This window comes from Elephantulus edwardii, unplaced genomic scaffold (assembly GCF_000299155.1).
Source record: "Elephantulus edwardii isolate Elephantulus edwardi_28Jun2011 unplaced genomic scaffold, EleEdw1.0 scaffold00129, whole genome shotgun sequence".
NCBI lineage: Eukaryota > Metazoa > Chordata > Mammalia > Macroscelidea > Macroscelididae > Elephantulus > Elephantulus edwardii.
Window position 1 is genome coordinate 770,020 of NW_006399879.1, and position 16,689 is coordinate 786,708.

The window sequence follows — 16,689 nt, forward strand, 5'->3', positions numbered from 1 at the left end:
GCACGCAAAGACACGCAGACCCACAGACGCACGTACTCAGATGCACTCCCCGCCCCATATGCGCACACGCACATACACGCAGTGAGAAGGGCTGCACTCTAAGCCAACGGAAGCTGGCGTCGTAATTCTTACCTGCTGCAAAACCTTCTCTGTGAATATCTCTTGGAGCCTGGAGATTTCAACCACTGTCCCTTCAATTTGCCTTCACAGAAAGATGGCGAGGTGAGCCGTCAATGCTGGGCATTGTCATGGACACCCCACCCTCTCCGTGCCCCCATGTGTGGACACCAGGGGAGCAGGATGCCGTGGGAGGTCACTGTCATGGACACTCCACCCTCTCCAGGCCTCACTCAGGGTGCCATGTGTTGGGGGAGGGGAGGGGCAATTCCACTTGTCAGCTCAGCGTTAATTAGGACCCTTCACCCACCCACGTTCTTCACCGTCTGGAAACACCCACCACACACACAGACCCTCATCCCCAGAGACGGGTACGCGCAGGCCCCAGGGTTAACCTGGCCAGCGTCACCCAAGGAACACAGAGTGGGGACTCCAGCGATGACGTCAGGGCATGTTCCTGAGTCCTCCTGCTGACCCAGTTGGGGTGGGGGTGTCCCTGGCCGGCATGGCAGGGTCAGTCCTGTCCCAGCAGTGTGTGGGGGGCAGAGGGGAAGGATGGGGTGGGGAGCCCCCAATCCTGGCCCAAGAGAGTGTGGAGACATGGGGTAAGAGGACCCCAGGTGGGGAGGGGCACAGAAGGGAGGGGGTGGGGGAGGGGCTGAGAGAGCAGGAGCCCAGCTGGGGGCATAATGCTCAGGAAGGCTGCTGGGGGACCCTGCCTGTGGGGAGGGGACCCCGCCTGTGGGGACAGGAGCGGGCAGGTGCGGTGGGCCCACCCTCTTTTGGGAAGTGCCCACAATGCAATGCTGAGAGGCCCAGCCATCTGCTGGAGGGGGTTGTGCACCCGGTCCTGCTGCCAACAACGTGAGCAGCTCAGTGCAGTGAGAGCCATTCTCTCAGGGACCAACACGCAGCACCTGGGGAGGCAGCTGGGGACAGTGGCAGCCCCCACCCCCAAAGGCCTGGGACCGAGGAAAGAGGCCCCTTCCCCGGGCAAAGTGAGGCCATCAGCTCACGTACCTCACTTCATCAAACAGGCTGTTCATCTCGCCCACGAGCCGCTGGTTCTCTTGTTCAAACTGTGGGGACACAACCGAGTGCGCCGTGAGTGACGTCACACAGGATTTCTCCTCAACAGCCACGCTGCGGAAGGCAGGTGCCCTGCTCGGTGGGGTCCCGAGCCCACGGGCTAGGGGACAACACATCGGGGTGAGCCACCCCCACTTTAGGGGAAAATAGACCCAAAGAAGAGTGAAGTTCTCAGGACTCCACAGCACAATTCCCTGTACCACCTGGTCACCTGTCCCCATGTCCTCTCATCTCTCCACACCTGCCACTCCCTACTCATGCCCTCCTCACTTCTCACCTCCACACCTGCCACATGGTCTCCTCTTACACCTTCTGCCTCCAGGTCAACACCCCCCCCACGCCCTCCTCACCTCTCACCTCAACACCTATCACCCCCCCACACGACCTCCTCACCTCAATACCTATCACCCCCCCACGCCCTCCTCACCTCTCACCTCAACACCTACCACCCCCCCACACGTCCTCACCTCTCACCTCAACACCTACCACCCCCCACACGTCCTCACCTCTCACCTCAACACCTATCACCCCCCCCCCCCACGCCCTCCTTACCTCTACACCTGTCAAATGGTCTCTCCACCCATCTCTGACTCCTGGTCACACCACCCTATGTTCCCTTATCTCTCTCACCCCCACACCTGTCACACCTTCATCCTTCCGTGTCCCCTGGTCACATCCCCCTCCCCACACCCTCACCGGTCTCACTGTCCTGGTCCCCGCCTCCTGCTCCCACCTCTCTGCACCTTCTCCTCAGGTCTTGGCCTGCTCACACTCCTGTCTGGGCAGCCTCGGGCAGCAGCCCGTCACCATGGCCCCAGCCGTCCTCTGACGCTGCAGTGCCAGCTCTTCCTGCCACCTCCCTCCCCGAGTCTGCCACTTCCACCTCCAAAGCTCACACACAGGCCTCCCTGCAGGCTGTATTCCGCCCCCACCGTCTCGCTCCCTCTGTTCCGCTCTCCTCCCCTCAGCAGTCAGAAAATTGAAACCATGAATCCCATAAGACCACGGGGTGCTGGGCCCTTCAAGGGGGGGGCTGGCCCAGGGCTCCCCGTGATGGGCCCTCTGCCCTGTCTCTGCATCACCCCTTCAGGAGGGGTGGCCCAGGGCTCCCTGTGATGGACCCTCTGCCCTGTCTCCCTGGGTCTCCACACTGGGCCCTCACTGCCCTCCTGGCCCCAGGGCTGAGCAATCCTTTGATGGGAGCTCAAGAGCATGCTTCTTGGTCACACGAGGCAGATACACCCACGTCCCTTTCTTGTTACAGCTGCCGCACCTCACTCATCACCACCCTCCCCACTCCTCACACCTGCCTCCCCCTGGGGATTTATTCTCTGAACCCCAAGCCCAGCACAGCACTGACACACTAGATGGCTCAGTTCTCAGTCCTGACCGCCTTCAAGTGCCCCGGGTGCCCCATCTCACCGCAGACCCACAGGACAGAAAACAGGCAGGCTGGTGAGGCAGCACTGGGCAGTGAGGGGCGCTGTGGCCTGTGCATCACAAAGGCTCGTGGGGAGAATGAAGATGTCACTGCGGAAGGAGGACGCCCTCGCCAAGACGGACGGACGGACGGACGCAGTGACACCACTGAGCGCGAGTGTGTGGAGATGAGGGTGGAGTGGGGCAGGGCAGGGCTCGGGGCTGTCTGCACTGGGTCGTAGTCAACCCGACGGCACCGAACAACAGGCTGAATGACAGGACCACTTCTGCGGCCACCTGGCCAGTCTCCACAGATCAGCAGGAGGTGACTGCCCCCCGACACCTACAGTGAACCCGTGTCACAACCAACGCCATCTCCACAGACAAATATCAGACCTGGCTGCCGTCTCCACAGATGAGTGTGAGGCCACCAGCTCGGGAGACCTGGCTGCGGAGGACCCACGTCCCACCCCGTCTCCACGGATGAGTGTGAGGCCACCACCTCGCATGCGCGGTGAGGCTCTGGCAGACGGGGTCAGGGCTGCAGAATGGTCTCTGAGGCGGGCTGAACTGCACACCTGTGCGCCTCGTGTCCATGTGTGGAGTGAGGGTGCGAGGAGCCAAGGCCAAGGGCAGGCTGGATCGTGGGAACGCCAGCGGATTTGTGGACAGTCCTACAAGAGGACCGGGCAGCCAGCTGTCAGACACCTTCTCAGTGGCCTGTCAGTGTCTGTGTCACCAAGATGAGCAATCTCTTCCTTTGTGCAATATGCTACGTAAAGTCGAGCTGGACCTGCTCTTCCCTGGGCTTTCAGGGGTAGTAAGCTAATCACATGGAGGACACTGTCCATCTTTCTCCTGCAGAGCAGCGGCTGCATTCGAACTGCACACCTCTGTGTGGGCAGTACAATTCCTTCCCATTAAGCTACCAGGGCCCCTGCCTCTCTGCCAAACCATGCACACTCCTCAGCTCCGTCCCTCGCCTGAGTCCCCACCTGTGTCTCGTGGGTCCCGAGCTTCTCACATTCTCCTCTCCCTGGCCAATGCCAGGACCTGGTCACCCACCAACCCACAAGGCCCCAGACACAGGTCTGCCGGCAGTGACCTCACCACGGGAGGAACTGAGAGGGAGAGCGACACAGAAGTCACGCTCGTGCCTTCAAAAGCTGTCCCGGGGGAGAAACTAGAAATGCAGGTGTTTTCACTTGAGGCCAGAGCCGGCTGGGGCAGGAGGAGGAACTGGTCCAGGAGGAGGCTCGCTTCCGCCCTGATAAAAGCAGAAAGTGGTCTGGCTCCACGCAGCCCGACGTCAGGGCGCCTGCCTGTACTACCTCAGGGCCACCAGAACACCTGCACCCCAGGCTGAAGCGGCCACTTCTTGTGCACAGGCCCTAACGGCCAGTGCCCACCCGGGAACACTCAACAACATCTCCTCTGGGGAAAAAAATGATGAGACGAAATGCCCAACAGGGGGCTTAATGCATTAGTTCACCCCCAGGGACAAAATGCAGAAACCGTGACTATGAATTATGGCCACAATTCGCTACAGCACTTTCCAATTTAAAATAAACAGCACGGCGTTCCTTCTCTTCATTTTCGGGGCCCCGCCTTCTTAATAAGGCTTGGGTGAGTCAGAGGATAAGATGTGCTGCGTGACGATTATTGCCAATTCAGAAAGAAGCTAAGCGAACGTTAAATAGCCAGTCAGGAAAGCACGACTCTTCCAGCCTGATGCCCACTCCATTTGCAAGACGGCAGCAAAACCGGGCGTGAGTCGTGGGAACTGGCCAGGGAATGACTGGATGCTTCCAGAGGCCAACTCACTCCGTCAGGAGTGCAGTGAGACGGGTTGTTTTGTCAGGTGCCCTCGAGTACGACTCACAGCGTTCCTGTGAACAACAGGTCTGAACCCTGTCCTATCCTGTGCCATCCTCGACATCTCCGACACACTGAGCCAACCGCCGCAGTTACTGCGTCAATCCACCCAGCGGAGGCCTTTCTCTCTTCCTCTGAGCCTCCCCCTTTCCAAGCATGACGTCCTTCTCTAAGGAAGAGCCTCACTTAGCAACAGGCGTGACATATGTGAGACAAAGCTGCATCGTCTTTGCCTCCAAGGAGCACTCTGACTGCATTTTCTCCAAGACCCGTTTGTTCTCCGGACAGTCCAGGGGATGTTCAACACTCTCCTCCAACACTGCAACACAAAGCCATCAGTTCGTCGTCTGTCAGCCTTAGTCACTGTCCAGCTCTCAGATGCAAAGCAAGTGACTGAAAAGACCACGGCCTGAATCAGACACACCTCAGTCCTCAGACTGACACCGTTGCTTCTCCGTCATCTGGAGAGGCCCCTGACTGCAGCCTTTCCCAGTGCAGTACATTCTCCTGACCTCCTGGTACCAACAGAAGCAAGTGGCAAACCAAGACCAGACTCAGCCTGAGCCGACTCCTCCTCAGGAAACCCCAGGCATTGGGTGGGTGCTGTCCAGTCCTGCGCCGTCCTCACAATCTCTGCCGGGCTTCAGCCAGTACTGCAGTCACCGTGCCGGCACATCTCACTGAGGGTCCAGGAGATCCTGTCCAGCGATACACAGATGATGCAATCTTGTTTGCTGAAAGGGAAGAGGCCTTGAAGCGTCTGAAGATCAAAGCATTCAGTATGGACCACACGTCAACGTAAAGAAAGCAAAGTTCTCACAAATGGACCCCAGGCAACACTGTGACGAAGGAGGAAATACTGAAGCTGTCAAGGGTGGCATTGTACGTGGACCCACAGTCAGCGTCAGTGGACACAGCAGTCACGAACTCAAATGATGTACCGTGCTGGGCACATCCTGAGAGACTTCCCGGGAGTGTTCAGAAGCCAGCGTGCCACTCTGAGGAATCAGGTGTGCCTGACCTGCGCTGGTCGATGGAAGATGACTGAGGGTGCTGGCAGAGAACACACCACTGACGTCCAGAAGAGGAAACACATTTGTATTGGAAGAAGAGACAGAATGTTCCTTGGAAATGAGGGCATGTTCTCAGGAGGGCTGGTCCCTGGAGAAGGACATCACACTCTGTGGAGGGCCGGTGAAAAAGGGGAGATGCTTGATGAGCTGACCTGACAGGTGGCAGCAACAAGGGGCTCCAACTGCAGGAACGTGAGGCAGGAGGAGGTCTCGGCAGGGCTTGGTTCTGGTATCCCAGGGGCTGCTGGGAACTGGAGCTGACTGTATAGCACTTAACACCAACTGCCACCTGTCCAGGTGCCCTAGATGGCACACTCCGTGGAGCATGTCCCGAGCTCTTCTCAGCAGGCAACGTGATGCCAGGTGTCTCAGGGCCACAGGCAGGTGTGCCCGTGGCATCCTGGGCCCGGGTCCGGACAAGCCCACGCGGACACCGCACACATGCGCTGGCCTGGCACCTGCCAAGCTCTCCAATTCTTTCTGAACTGCACCTAGAGGTCATACACTGTCACGTCAGTCCCCGGGGAACCAAGTGGGGCTAATACCAGCTGTTAGGGACCTAGTCTTTCCACTGCTCACAGGTACCTCACATCACTCTAGCGCTTACGATTCTAACACTTAAAAGACATTATGAAAGACCCTTAGTCTAGAGGAAGATTTTATTGTGGCTCCAAATCGGCTGATATCATTCAAACTGTTCCAAGACAATTTCTTCTTTAATTATGCTACGGTAAACTGCACGGATACGAGACGCTCCCGGGCATGAGGCAATCAGGGCACAAGTACACAGACATCAGAGCTGTACAAACAGAAGCGCCCCAGGGCTGGGGATCGAGCCGGCCTCCCACCCGGGGCAGCCTTACCATCTGGATCTCCTCTGGGGACAACTCCTCTTCGCCTTTCCCGTCGCCCCAGCTTCCCAGCTCAGGCTGTGTGTCGGGCAAGATCTTTTCTATGGAAAAAAGAAACCCACACGGTCGGAAACAGACAGAAGGGAAAAGTACTCCCTGAAAACAGGCGGACTCAGGGGGCAGGGAGTGCGGGAAGATGAGGACGTGGCCCCTCGCTGGCCTGACCGCATTCACCTGCGGCTCCTTCCAAGCACCGGGGGCAGGAGCAGTCAATGCCGCACAGGTCAATGCCGCACAGATCGTCGGTGGTCTGTGTGAGCGCCTATACACGGGGGTGTGGGCATATATGTACGTGTGTGGGCACATGTGTGTGAGCACAGGAAAAAGCGCACATGCAAACATGTGTGAGGGTGGGAACATGGACATACACGTACATACGTGGGCAACGTGTGTGAGCACGAGCATATGTGAATGTGTGTGGGCACATGTGTGTGGGCACATGTGTGTGGGCAATGTGACTGCACTGTGTGGGCACACGTGTGTGAATGAATGAACATATGCGTGTGTGTGGGCACACGTGAGTACGCGTACGAGACGGGGAGAGGAGACCTACGCCCTGACCCAGCAACGCTGCAGACTGAGGGGCCATCGCTCAGAACAAGCCATAATATATGCTGTACTTCAAATGATACACACTTACTATGCCCTTTCTGCAGATTTTCTTAAACACGGCAAAGAACTATTCTCTTTGTTAAAAAAAAGAAAATAAAGATTTAAGACAGGAGACAACGTGCCCTCCCCAGCCTACCTCCTTTCCCACGGTCACTGTAGCTCAGACTTTTCCTAAGCGTATTCATATATACACACGCATGCAATTCCCGGCCCTACCTAAACTCAGAAATGACACGAAGTTTTATACATGTGGCAGCTTGATTTTCACTAGCATATCGATTGCCACTAACATAACAGATTGTCCTCAAACCTGCTTGTCTAACCCAGCAATATACCTGAGATAATTTTGCATCAGTCTGGTTGCATAAACTCATCTCTTCCTTTTACATAGCTGCATACTACTCCACTATAAGGCCACATCAGAGCCCTCACGGGGGAGTGTGTTACACACAAAAAAATCAGTGTGATTCCACCAGCCACTCTGAGGGCAAAAGGGGGGCAGTTTCCTGTAAAGGCTTCCAGGCTTGGAAACAGGGAAGGCTGCCATGTTGGAACCCACCGGCTGGTACTGTATTATGGATTATGGAGCGGTATCGCTGCTGATGGGCCACCGCTGCTTCTACGCTCTCAGTCTACGCACTGTGTGCCTGCTGGTGGGCAGCTGCCCAGGACAGCTCTGGGGTGTGGGACTGTGGGACGAGGGGAGGACAATCACGAGGGCAGCACTGGCCTCTATCTCTAAGTTGTCCCCTGGGAGTGCTCTTGGCTGCGTGCGTCAAGCAGAAGCCCACAGAGTTGTTTGGAGACTGAGAGAGAAACAGCGCAGAGCAACAGCTGTAACGTAGAGAAGCTGGTCAGAGAGCCCAGGTGTGGACGGGATGGCGGTGACAGGACCAGGCGCTCACAGAGACACTGCCACACCCACCAGGACCCAGCACAGCCTTTGTCACCCTCACTTTTTGCCAAAACTGTCATTGCAGAAAACATCTTAGAAAAGATGGACTGCAGGAGCACCTGCAGAAACTGACCTTGTGTTTTCTCGTGCCTCTAGCCATGCCCTGGGCAGCCCTGTGTCCTCTGTGCCCACCCAGCCCTGCCCCCAGAGCCCTGCCTCCCCCTTGTCCTCATTGCGGTCCCCACTGCAAGCTTCTGCTTTTCTCAAGGATATGAGCACCAAAATTAGACACACAAAACCACTATGACCCGGGAACCAGACAGAAGCGGGCAACTGTAGAAACCATGGTCCACAGCATGGCTGATGGGCAGCCCCGCGCTGCCACCAGGCCACATGTCTCCGTCCCTTGCTACTCACTCGGGACTGCTGAACGGAGAGGAGGCCTGTGCACATGGCCTCAGAGTCGAGCAGACATACAGGGCGTCCTGTGTGCTCTGTGGTGAGCGCCCAATGGTGGACAAGTGGCCCCTGAAACATGCACTAGCAACTATGGGACCACCGAGAGGACAGTGGGAGGGCCCTGCCATGTCTGTGGGACACGCTGGACACGGGCCTTGTGCTGACAGCTAATACGGTGGGAAGGATGGCGTTGGAGTGCCTCGTTTCTGATCAGAGCACAGCTCGGCCCTGCTCCCCAACAGCCAACCGCCCAGCAGGCACTCCTCAGAGGGGTGGCCGGGCCGCCAGGGCACACAAGGTGAGGCACAGACCCCGCTTCCAGCTGTGGACACCCAGCCCCCGTCACGTCAGGAACGGCTCTCTCGGCGGGGACAGGCTGAGATGCAGGAAGCTCACCGTCCAGCTTACAGCTGCTGCGTCTCCTACGTGCGCCCTGAGCCAGGCAAAGGCTGAGGTGCTGGCGCCGCTGCCCACCGTGGGCGGTGCCGTACAGGACAGAGGCCCTCCCCTTCCAACAGTGGGACCCAAGCTCTGGGGGTACAAACAGGCCCCCCAGCATTGACAGTCACACCAGGAGGAAGGCACTTTTGAGAACAATCAGCCACGTGAGATCAACAAGGCAGCATTTGCCCAGGGAGAAAGTTCACAAGGCAGAAGGGAGAGGTCAGGGCGAGAGGAAATGGGAATCACTGGTCCGAAGTGGGAAGAGTGCTGCTACAGCCTGGGTAAGTCAATCAACGCCACAAATGGGTACAAACTGCTGGACAACCAACTTGTTCTCTGAACTTTCGCTCAAATCGCAATAAACCCTTTAAGGGGGGGATCCCCCAGGCCGAGCTGTGGGTTCTGTCCTGGTTCTGGGCCTCCAGCCCACCTCAAGCACTGTGGTGGCGTCAGCCTGACAGGTGGCCTGGCCCTGTCACCTTCTTTTAAGGGCTCCACAGGGCTACCTCCAGGACTCTGTAGAATGCCCCCCCCCAGCATGGTTGTGGGGCTAAGGCTGCCCCTACCTCTTTCCTCTGCTTCAGAAAACACCGAGCCCCCAAGGCACCTGGGATTAGGAGCACTTTCTAGGCCCTGCAGTTCTGCTGACAGGTCTGTGAAGAAATGCAAGCCTGGGTAGCACCCTGACTCCCACCTGGGTGTTCTTCAGGGACTGGTGTCTCCTCTGAGTCCTTTGATTGGCTCTGGGAGGCGGGCTCAGACGTGGCCTCTCGCGTCTTTGTACTGGGTTCCGGTTCCAGCCTGGACCTGAATGAAAAAGAGTAGCTGTGTGAATCCTTGTCCTATCAGGCTCCTGCGTGACAGGCAGAGGGCGCTGCACATGACCCCCACCTGCCCGGCGTCCCTGCGTCCACCTCCGGCTCTGCCTGGAAGTGTCTCCTGTGCACCCCAACACAGCGTGGTGGCCCACATGCAGGGACCTGTCACTGTTAGCATGTGCCAGAGGACGTGCCACCACGTCCACACGGACTGGCATGGTCACCACCACGTCCGCACGGACTGGCACGGTCACCACCACGTCCGCACAGACTGGCATGGTCACCACCACGTCCGCACGGACTGGCATGGTCACCACCAGACCCAGGACGCCACGGCTTTTACACAGATGCACAGGGCGCACCTAAAATGCGGCACTGGTGGTGCAGTGGTTAAGTGCTAGGCTGCTATTGGAAGGCTGATGACAGACAGGCAGTGTGCTTCCACTGACTCTGGCCGTGGGGACCCCCCCGGCCAGTCCTTGAGGGCCCTCCAGGGTCACTAGGAGTGGAATCCACTCAGCAGTCACTGGCTGGTTTCGTGTTTGATTTGACCATGTGCTGCATGTACCGTGGGAGCTCTGAGGACATCACCGTGACAGAGCGGGTGACACAGGAGCGGGTGACACAGGAGCGGGCAGCATTGCCTTCCACTGTATGTGGCACTGTGGGAGCCAGACCGATTTGCCAGCTACCAGCAGCACCTCCGTGTCCAGCCCCAGACGCCGTGTGGTGACCCCTCAGGCTCTGCACCCATACTTTGCCCACCTCGCCCTGCCGGAACCCTGGCACCGGAACCAGGGTGTAAAGAAGCCCACATGGGGCTCCAACACCCACGCGGGACACAGACGCCCACACAAGACACTGACTGACAGCCATGTGGCACAGACGCCCATGCGGGACACAGACACCCACACGGGACACAGACACCCTCATGGGACACAGACGCCCATGCAGGACAATGATGCCCACACAAGACACTGACCGACACTCATGTGGCACAGACGCCCACGCGGGACACAGACGTCCACATGGGACACCAGTCCTCACCTGCGGTCCTGACATACACACAGGGGCCCCTGATACCCACAAGGGACACTGATGTCCACACGGGACACTACTGCCCACCTGGAGTCCTGATGTACACACAGGACCTCCACATCCACATGGGGCACTGACACCCACAGGGACTCTGAGCACCCCACATCTCCGAGTCCCCCCGTGCTCTGGCTCCCTTCAGGGCTGAGGTCAAGGCAAAGGGTCTAACAAGCTTTGATAAAGGCAGCTTCACAAGGTGGTCCCTGTCATCCTGGGTTCAAGGCCGCTCTGTAGTAACAGTTTTCAGTGTTAAGAGGAACGACAGGCTGAGTTGGGGCCGACTTAGACAAAGCTGAGTGCTCTCTCCCTTTCTTTGTAGGTGATAAAAACAGATTCTAATTATCACAGACAATGTCTACAGAAATCCTCAGGGAAATGACAAATTCACTACTTGAAGGCAATTTGGTAAAAATAAATGTTTGAAAAGGCATCAGAAAGAACAGCTTATGCCCCATAGTGTATCTGAACTGATTTCTCTAACCAAAGGCTTAACATTTCCTGGCTGCAACCAACCCAATTTCCACCGGCCAGCCGTTGTTTCCCAGGACTCTTAGGTGACAAACAGTGGAACTCCAGTGACGGTGGTAAAAGAGAAGGGGGAGGGGCCGAAAGGGAGAGGGACTGACTTGCAGAGAATAAGAGACAAACGTTTTGCAAACTGTAAAGAAAGTCCTATAAAAATATTAGCAGAGAAGGGATTATTCTAGACTCCAGCAGAGCGCTCCTATGTCAGCTGTGTCATTACGAGGGCTCCAGATAGAAGGGAGCCATGGAGAGATGAATATTCTAGTTCTCATCAGTATACTGGGCACGTGGCCAGGAGGGACCAGCTCCTGGAGGCGGACATCATGACTGGAAAGGTGGAGGGACAGCCCAGGAAAGGAGGACCCCCGATGAGATGACTGACACAGTAACTGGGGTAATGAGGGTAGGTGTGTCAGAGACAGTGAGACTGGCTCAGGATAAGACAGGGGTCAGAGCTACTGTGCACAGGGTCACTACGAGTCCCAAGTGACTTGACAGCACATAATAATAACAACATATAGCATATTAGCTTGCAATATGGACTGAAGGTCAACATCAAGACAATGACGATTCTCTCCACTGGGCTAATTGGCAGCATGAAAGATGAAGAAACTGAGACTGTTAACAATTTCAGCTTGCTTAGTCCCACAATCAACACTCTTGGCAGTAAGCAGTCAGGGAATCCAAAGATGAATTAGGAGAATCTGCTGTTAGGGACCTCTCCAGAGTGCAGAAGAGCAAGGATGTTAGTCTAGAGACCAAGGTGCACCTGATCCAAGGTATGGTCTTTGCAATTACTTCTTCTTGTTGACTGCCTTCGAGTCAAGCATGACTCATAGTGATGCTATGAACAAAAGGCTTGGAGCCCCTCTACAGCTACCAACATTTATCAAAGTTCATGGAGTTTCCAGAGGCATACTGTTTACTATGCATCAAAGAGCTGGACCAAGGATGACAAAAGAATTGATGCTTTTGAGTTTGATGCTGGAGAAGAATACTGAAAATACTATGGACTGGTAAGAGAACAAGTTGGTCCTGGAAAGGGTGAAAGCAAGCTTCTCCTTGGAGGCAAGGATTTTGAAGTCCATTTTACATACTTTGTGCATGTAGCCAGGAAGGACTGGTCTTTGGGGAGGACATCATGATTGGAAGGGTGGAGGGACAGCCCAGGAGAAGACCTCAGGTGAGACAGACTGACAGAATAACTGGGGTAACAAGGGTAGGTGTAGAGAAAGTGAGATTGGCTCAGGATAGAGCAGGGTTCAGGGCTACTGTGCAGAGGGTCGCTATGAGTGGTAGTCGACTGGACGGCACATAACCCAGACACATCTGTCCTGGAAGAACTGCATCCTGGCTCCTCCTTCGAGGCGAGGACGGTGAAATCTCTCACAATCTGGCATGTGTCAGAAGGCGCAGGTGCATGGAAAGGCAGAGGTCAGTGAAGGGCAGGAAGCTGTCAGTGAGGCGGGCCGGCACAGTGGCCGCAGAGTGACCCTGAGTGAGGCGGGCCGGCACAGTGGCCGCAGAGTGGATGGACCCTCAGTGAGGTGGGCCGGCACAGTGGCCACAGAGTGACCCTGAGTGAGGCGGGCCGGCACAGTGGCCGCAGAGTGACCGTCAGTGAGGCGGGCTGGCACAGTGGCCGCAGAGTGACCCTGAGTGAGGTGGGCCGGCACAGTGGCCGCAGAGTGACCCTGAGTGAGGCGGGCCGACACAGTGGCCGCAGAGTGGATGGACCCTCAGTGAGGTGGGCCGGCACAGTGGCCGCAGAGTGACCCTGAGTGAGGCGGGCCGGCACAGTGGCCGCAGAGTGACCCTGAGTGAGGCGGGCCGGCACAGTGGCCGCAGAGTGGTGGAGACATGAGGTTGGCATAGGAAAGGACAAGCCCTGATCTGCTCCTCACTGAGCTGCTCTGTGTTAAGAGTCGACTTGGCGGCACCTGCAAAAACAACGTAATTGCCCAAGTGGCCTTCAGAGTACGGCGTTCGGAACACAGGTACTATCGTCATCAACACAGCAGGGAGCAATCCACACCGCCCCTGCCCTGGTCAGGCCATTGTTGCCATCATTCGTCAGGTGTCCAGTGGGCAAAAAGCTGGGCCAGCACCACTCCCGTGCACCACGCCAGGTGTGGTCCAGCTGCCGTCATCTGTCATCCATACGATGCCGGCACACGGCGACCTGATGGGGTGGACGGGTGGCGGCTTCAAGGCTGCGTCCTTTCAGAAGGACACCACCAGCCTGTCTTTGGATGGTCCTGAATTGTCACATTTCCGTTAGTTGTTGAGGATTTAACCTTTCTTCTCTCTGAGGGACGCCATCCCACCAGGACCAGGATCAGACCATCAACCAGATGTTCTGGTCCCGTCCAAGAGAAGGAGAAAAATGAAGAGGAAGCATCTGGAAACCTTTACAGAAACCTGATGCAGCGACTTCATCAGCAGACACGTCTCATCAAACAGGGTCATCAAAGCACTGGGGCTTTACGTCTAATGTGGGCCATGGCCCATGACGTCTAATGAGGAGACAACCGTGAGCAGAGGACCACCCTGAGCCCACAAACACCACTCCTGGCTGCCCTTCGGACCATCTGCCCCGAGCCAGGCTCAGTCCGCCTATTCGGTACAGGAACAGGTATTCTGCAAATCCTTTAGGCCACATCTGGTGTCTGGAGAACATTCTTCATTGCTGTCTTTTGCTTCATAATCTTTGAAAAATCCAGAAACCATGCTGACTGCGGGTTGGAACTGGTCTGTTCTTTGAAGAGCCAGCTCGGTGGGTGATCGGATCTCGTCGTTGCTCTGGACCTGCGTCTGTGCTTTAAGGAGACGTGTGACAGTAGCCGTTCCCAGTCACAACCAAGGAATAAAACATGGCAGCTGCCCTGCTGTGGCTCCGGGACGCAGAGCCACCTCCACACCCATGCAGATCGGGAAGAGCTCATCATTCATCTAACCGCCTTCGGTGCCTTCAGTGCCCGGCCACAGACCAGGGCAGGGACGCTGCCTGAGGGCCCGAGGTGGGGCAGGGGGCATGGGAGCCGTCACACCGCATGAGGGTGTCAGTCACAGCTGATCACACCGGGGCGCAGGGCGCGGGGCCCAGGATGCTCTTCCCGAGTGGTCAGCGCTGTCATAGGCGGGAAGGCTGGACGGGGCTGCTTTGCTGATAGATCCTGGCTGGAGAGGGGAGCGTTGAGTGGAGGTGCACCGTGTCAAAAGCAAATAAACCAGCAAAAGATCCTTGGAGAAGGAGGCCTTCCCAGAACAGAAAGTCATCCCGGATGGCCCTGGGCACAGGCCACATGGAGACCCAGGAGGGAACAGCGGCGGAGTCTGGCTTTAAGGACGAAGTTCAGCCTGGGTGAGGCGGTGAGAACTGTGAGCTTCTGGCCGCTGTGTAAAGAGGAAGAGAACCGGGAGAGGGATGAACCACACGATGGTCCTACACGGACAGCCAGACGGACAGACAGCTGGAGACTCACACAGTGCACCCCTGGGGGAAGGGCAGAGCTTACGCCTCTCAAGGTCTCCAGCTCACACGGGCCCAGGACAGCGATCTGGCAGGAACGGAGGCTGCACTTCACAGTCTAAATTAGAACAAGTCCCACCAGAGGGATTTTAATTTACATCTTTGTTTAAACTGCTGAGAACCAGGCTCTGCGGATGGAGGACGCAGCCACAGCTGGGTCTGGGGGTCCACCTGGAGTATCAGGGAAACCTGTTCCCCCAGGCCCCAGTGGCCTCGCTTTGCCTGATGGGGGTCCGCTCCGAGGGGCCGACACCCTCCTTGCGGGTCCCCTCTCGACCCTCCTCTGCGCCCCCTCCTTCCAGGCTCGACGTTGCCCACTGATTTCCCTCATGCTGTGTTTCTTCCCACAGCCTATGCGAATCCCACTGTCTGAGGAACCTGCCCTGGTTTTCCAGAGGCCGAAATCCAAGCTGCTCTGCGTACCCCTCACTCAGCACACCCAATGAGCGGAGTCTCATGTCTCCATTAGCGTACAGCTGGATAACAGCATTTTAAGTAAGATTTTCGTAACGGTTACGTGAATTGAGTTACCATACTGCCTGAGCCCGACCCGGACAAAGGCCGGAGAGCAGGGAGCACACTGATTCCTACACACAGCAGCCTGCACAGAGAGCTGCTCCCAGGGGTTTCCGGGCGGAAGCTGGGCAGCGGGGTGACGTTCACAAGGCTTTCCTAGGCCACTGCCCCTGCACTCAGCCATGCTGCTGGGGAGAACACGCAATCGGGGGGGGGGGGGCGGAGAACACCAAGGGTGGCAGAGGTTAGCCCTGCATCCCATCGGCTTAAACTGCGCAGTTTAGAGACAGAAGACAGGAAGCAGCGAGAAAGAGGCAGAGAACACAGCACGCGTCCTTCGGGGCTGGAGATTCCTGCGTGGACCGTGTGGAGATGCTGAAGCAGCAGTGTTAGAGAACCCCAGAGCTGCTCCGGGGCTGCTGCCCCATCGAGCCTGGTCAGGGGCCTTCCCCAAGCTTGCCGGAGGGCCTGGGGTGGGTGTTGGGAGGTGCCCAGTGGGCAGCCTTAAGAGCTTTGTAACTCTGACCTACAGTGGAGGACAGAGCTCTGCTGGCCTGGTGGTGAGGAGACTGGTTGCCTCTGAAAACCCACAGGAGGGTCAGCGATTAACGGGCTCCAACACAACACACAACAAAGTGAAGAGGCTTAAAGGTCACAGGGCCTGCTGGCAGCTTGAGGAGCTGTCCTGACGAAGCCTTGTGCCTGTTAACTGCCCCAGCACACCCTCTGGCCGTGAATCGACGTCTGTGAGATCTGTGTGGCCACGCTACCAAATCCGAGGGCCCAGCAGAGCAGTGCGGGCCCTGGGAGGGGTGGCTGCTGTCACAAGTGGGCCCCGCAGGGACTAGTCCTGTACTGTGGTCATTGTTGACGAGGACTGTTCCCCCTGGGGGAGCTGCAGAGGTCAGACGTGGGCACCCCACACCCACTGCACGTTTTACTCATACGCGGACTGCTGCACCCTCCTCTGAGGACCGTCTGCAGGGTGGGACCCTCTCATGTTTCAGTTAGCAGCCAAGCTCTTAGCCTCTGCACCACCAGGGCTCAGAGCCAAGCCCTCTGCTGCTGGTCAGTTCCCACCTGAACCCTGCCGGGCAGGGGGAGCTTCCCACGGGGTTTCCAGCAGGGTTTCTCCTGGCGAGCGGTGGGTAGGTTCAAACCGGCAACCCTGTGGTTGGCAGCCAAGCACGGAACCACTGTGTCACTCTAATTTTGAGGTTCACTGGCTGCACACCACCAGTGTTTTACCGAAAGTGACTGACTTAGTTCTCACACCACCTGTGAGAGGCAGGAGGGTGGGAGGGGCGGG

The 16,689-nt window shown here is 57.2% G+C and overlaps 1 protein-coding gene across 1 annotated transcript in view; it reads right to left on the minus strand.

Moving 5' to 3' along the window:
* STX18 (syntaxin 18) overlaps positions 1 to 16,689 on the minus strand; it is a 111,494-nt gene that overhangs the window by 2,939 nt on the left and 91,866 nt on the right. The window contains exons 6-9 of the mRNA XM_006893580.1: positions 9,589 to 9,701; positions 6,437 to 6,525; positions 1,138 to 1,196; positions 133 to 202 (exon numbers count right to left, since the gene is read on the minus strand). Coding sequence (XP_006893642.1) covers positions 133 to 202; positions 1,138 to 1,196; positions 6,437 to 6,525; positions 9,589 to 9,701 — 331 coding nt within the window. The remainder of the gene's footprint in view (positions 1 to 132; positions 203 to 1,137; positions 1,197 to 6,436; positions 6,526 to 9,588; positions 9,702 to 16,689) is intronic.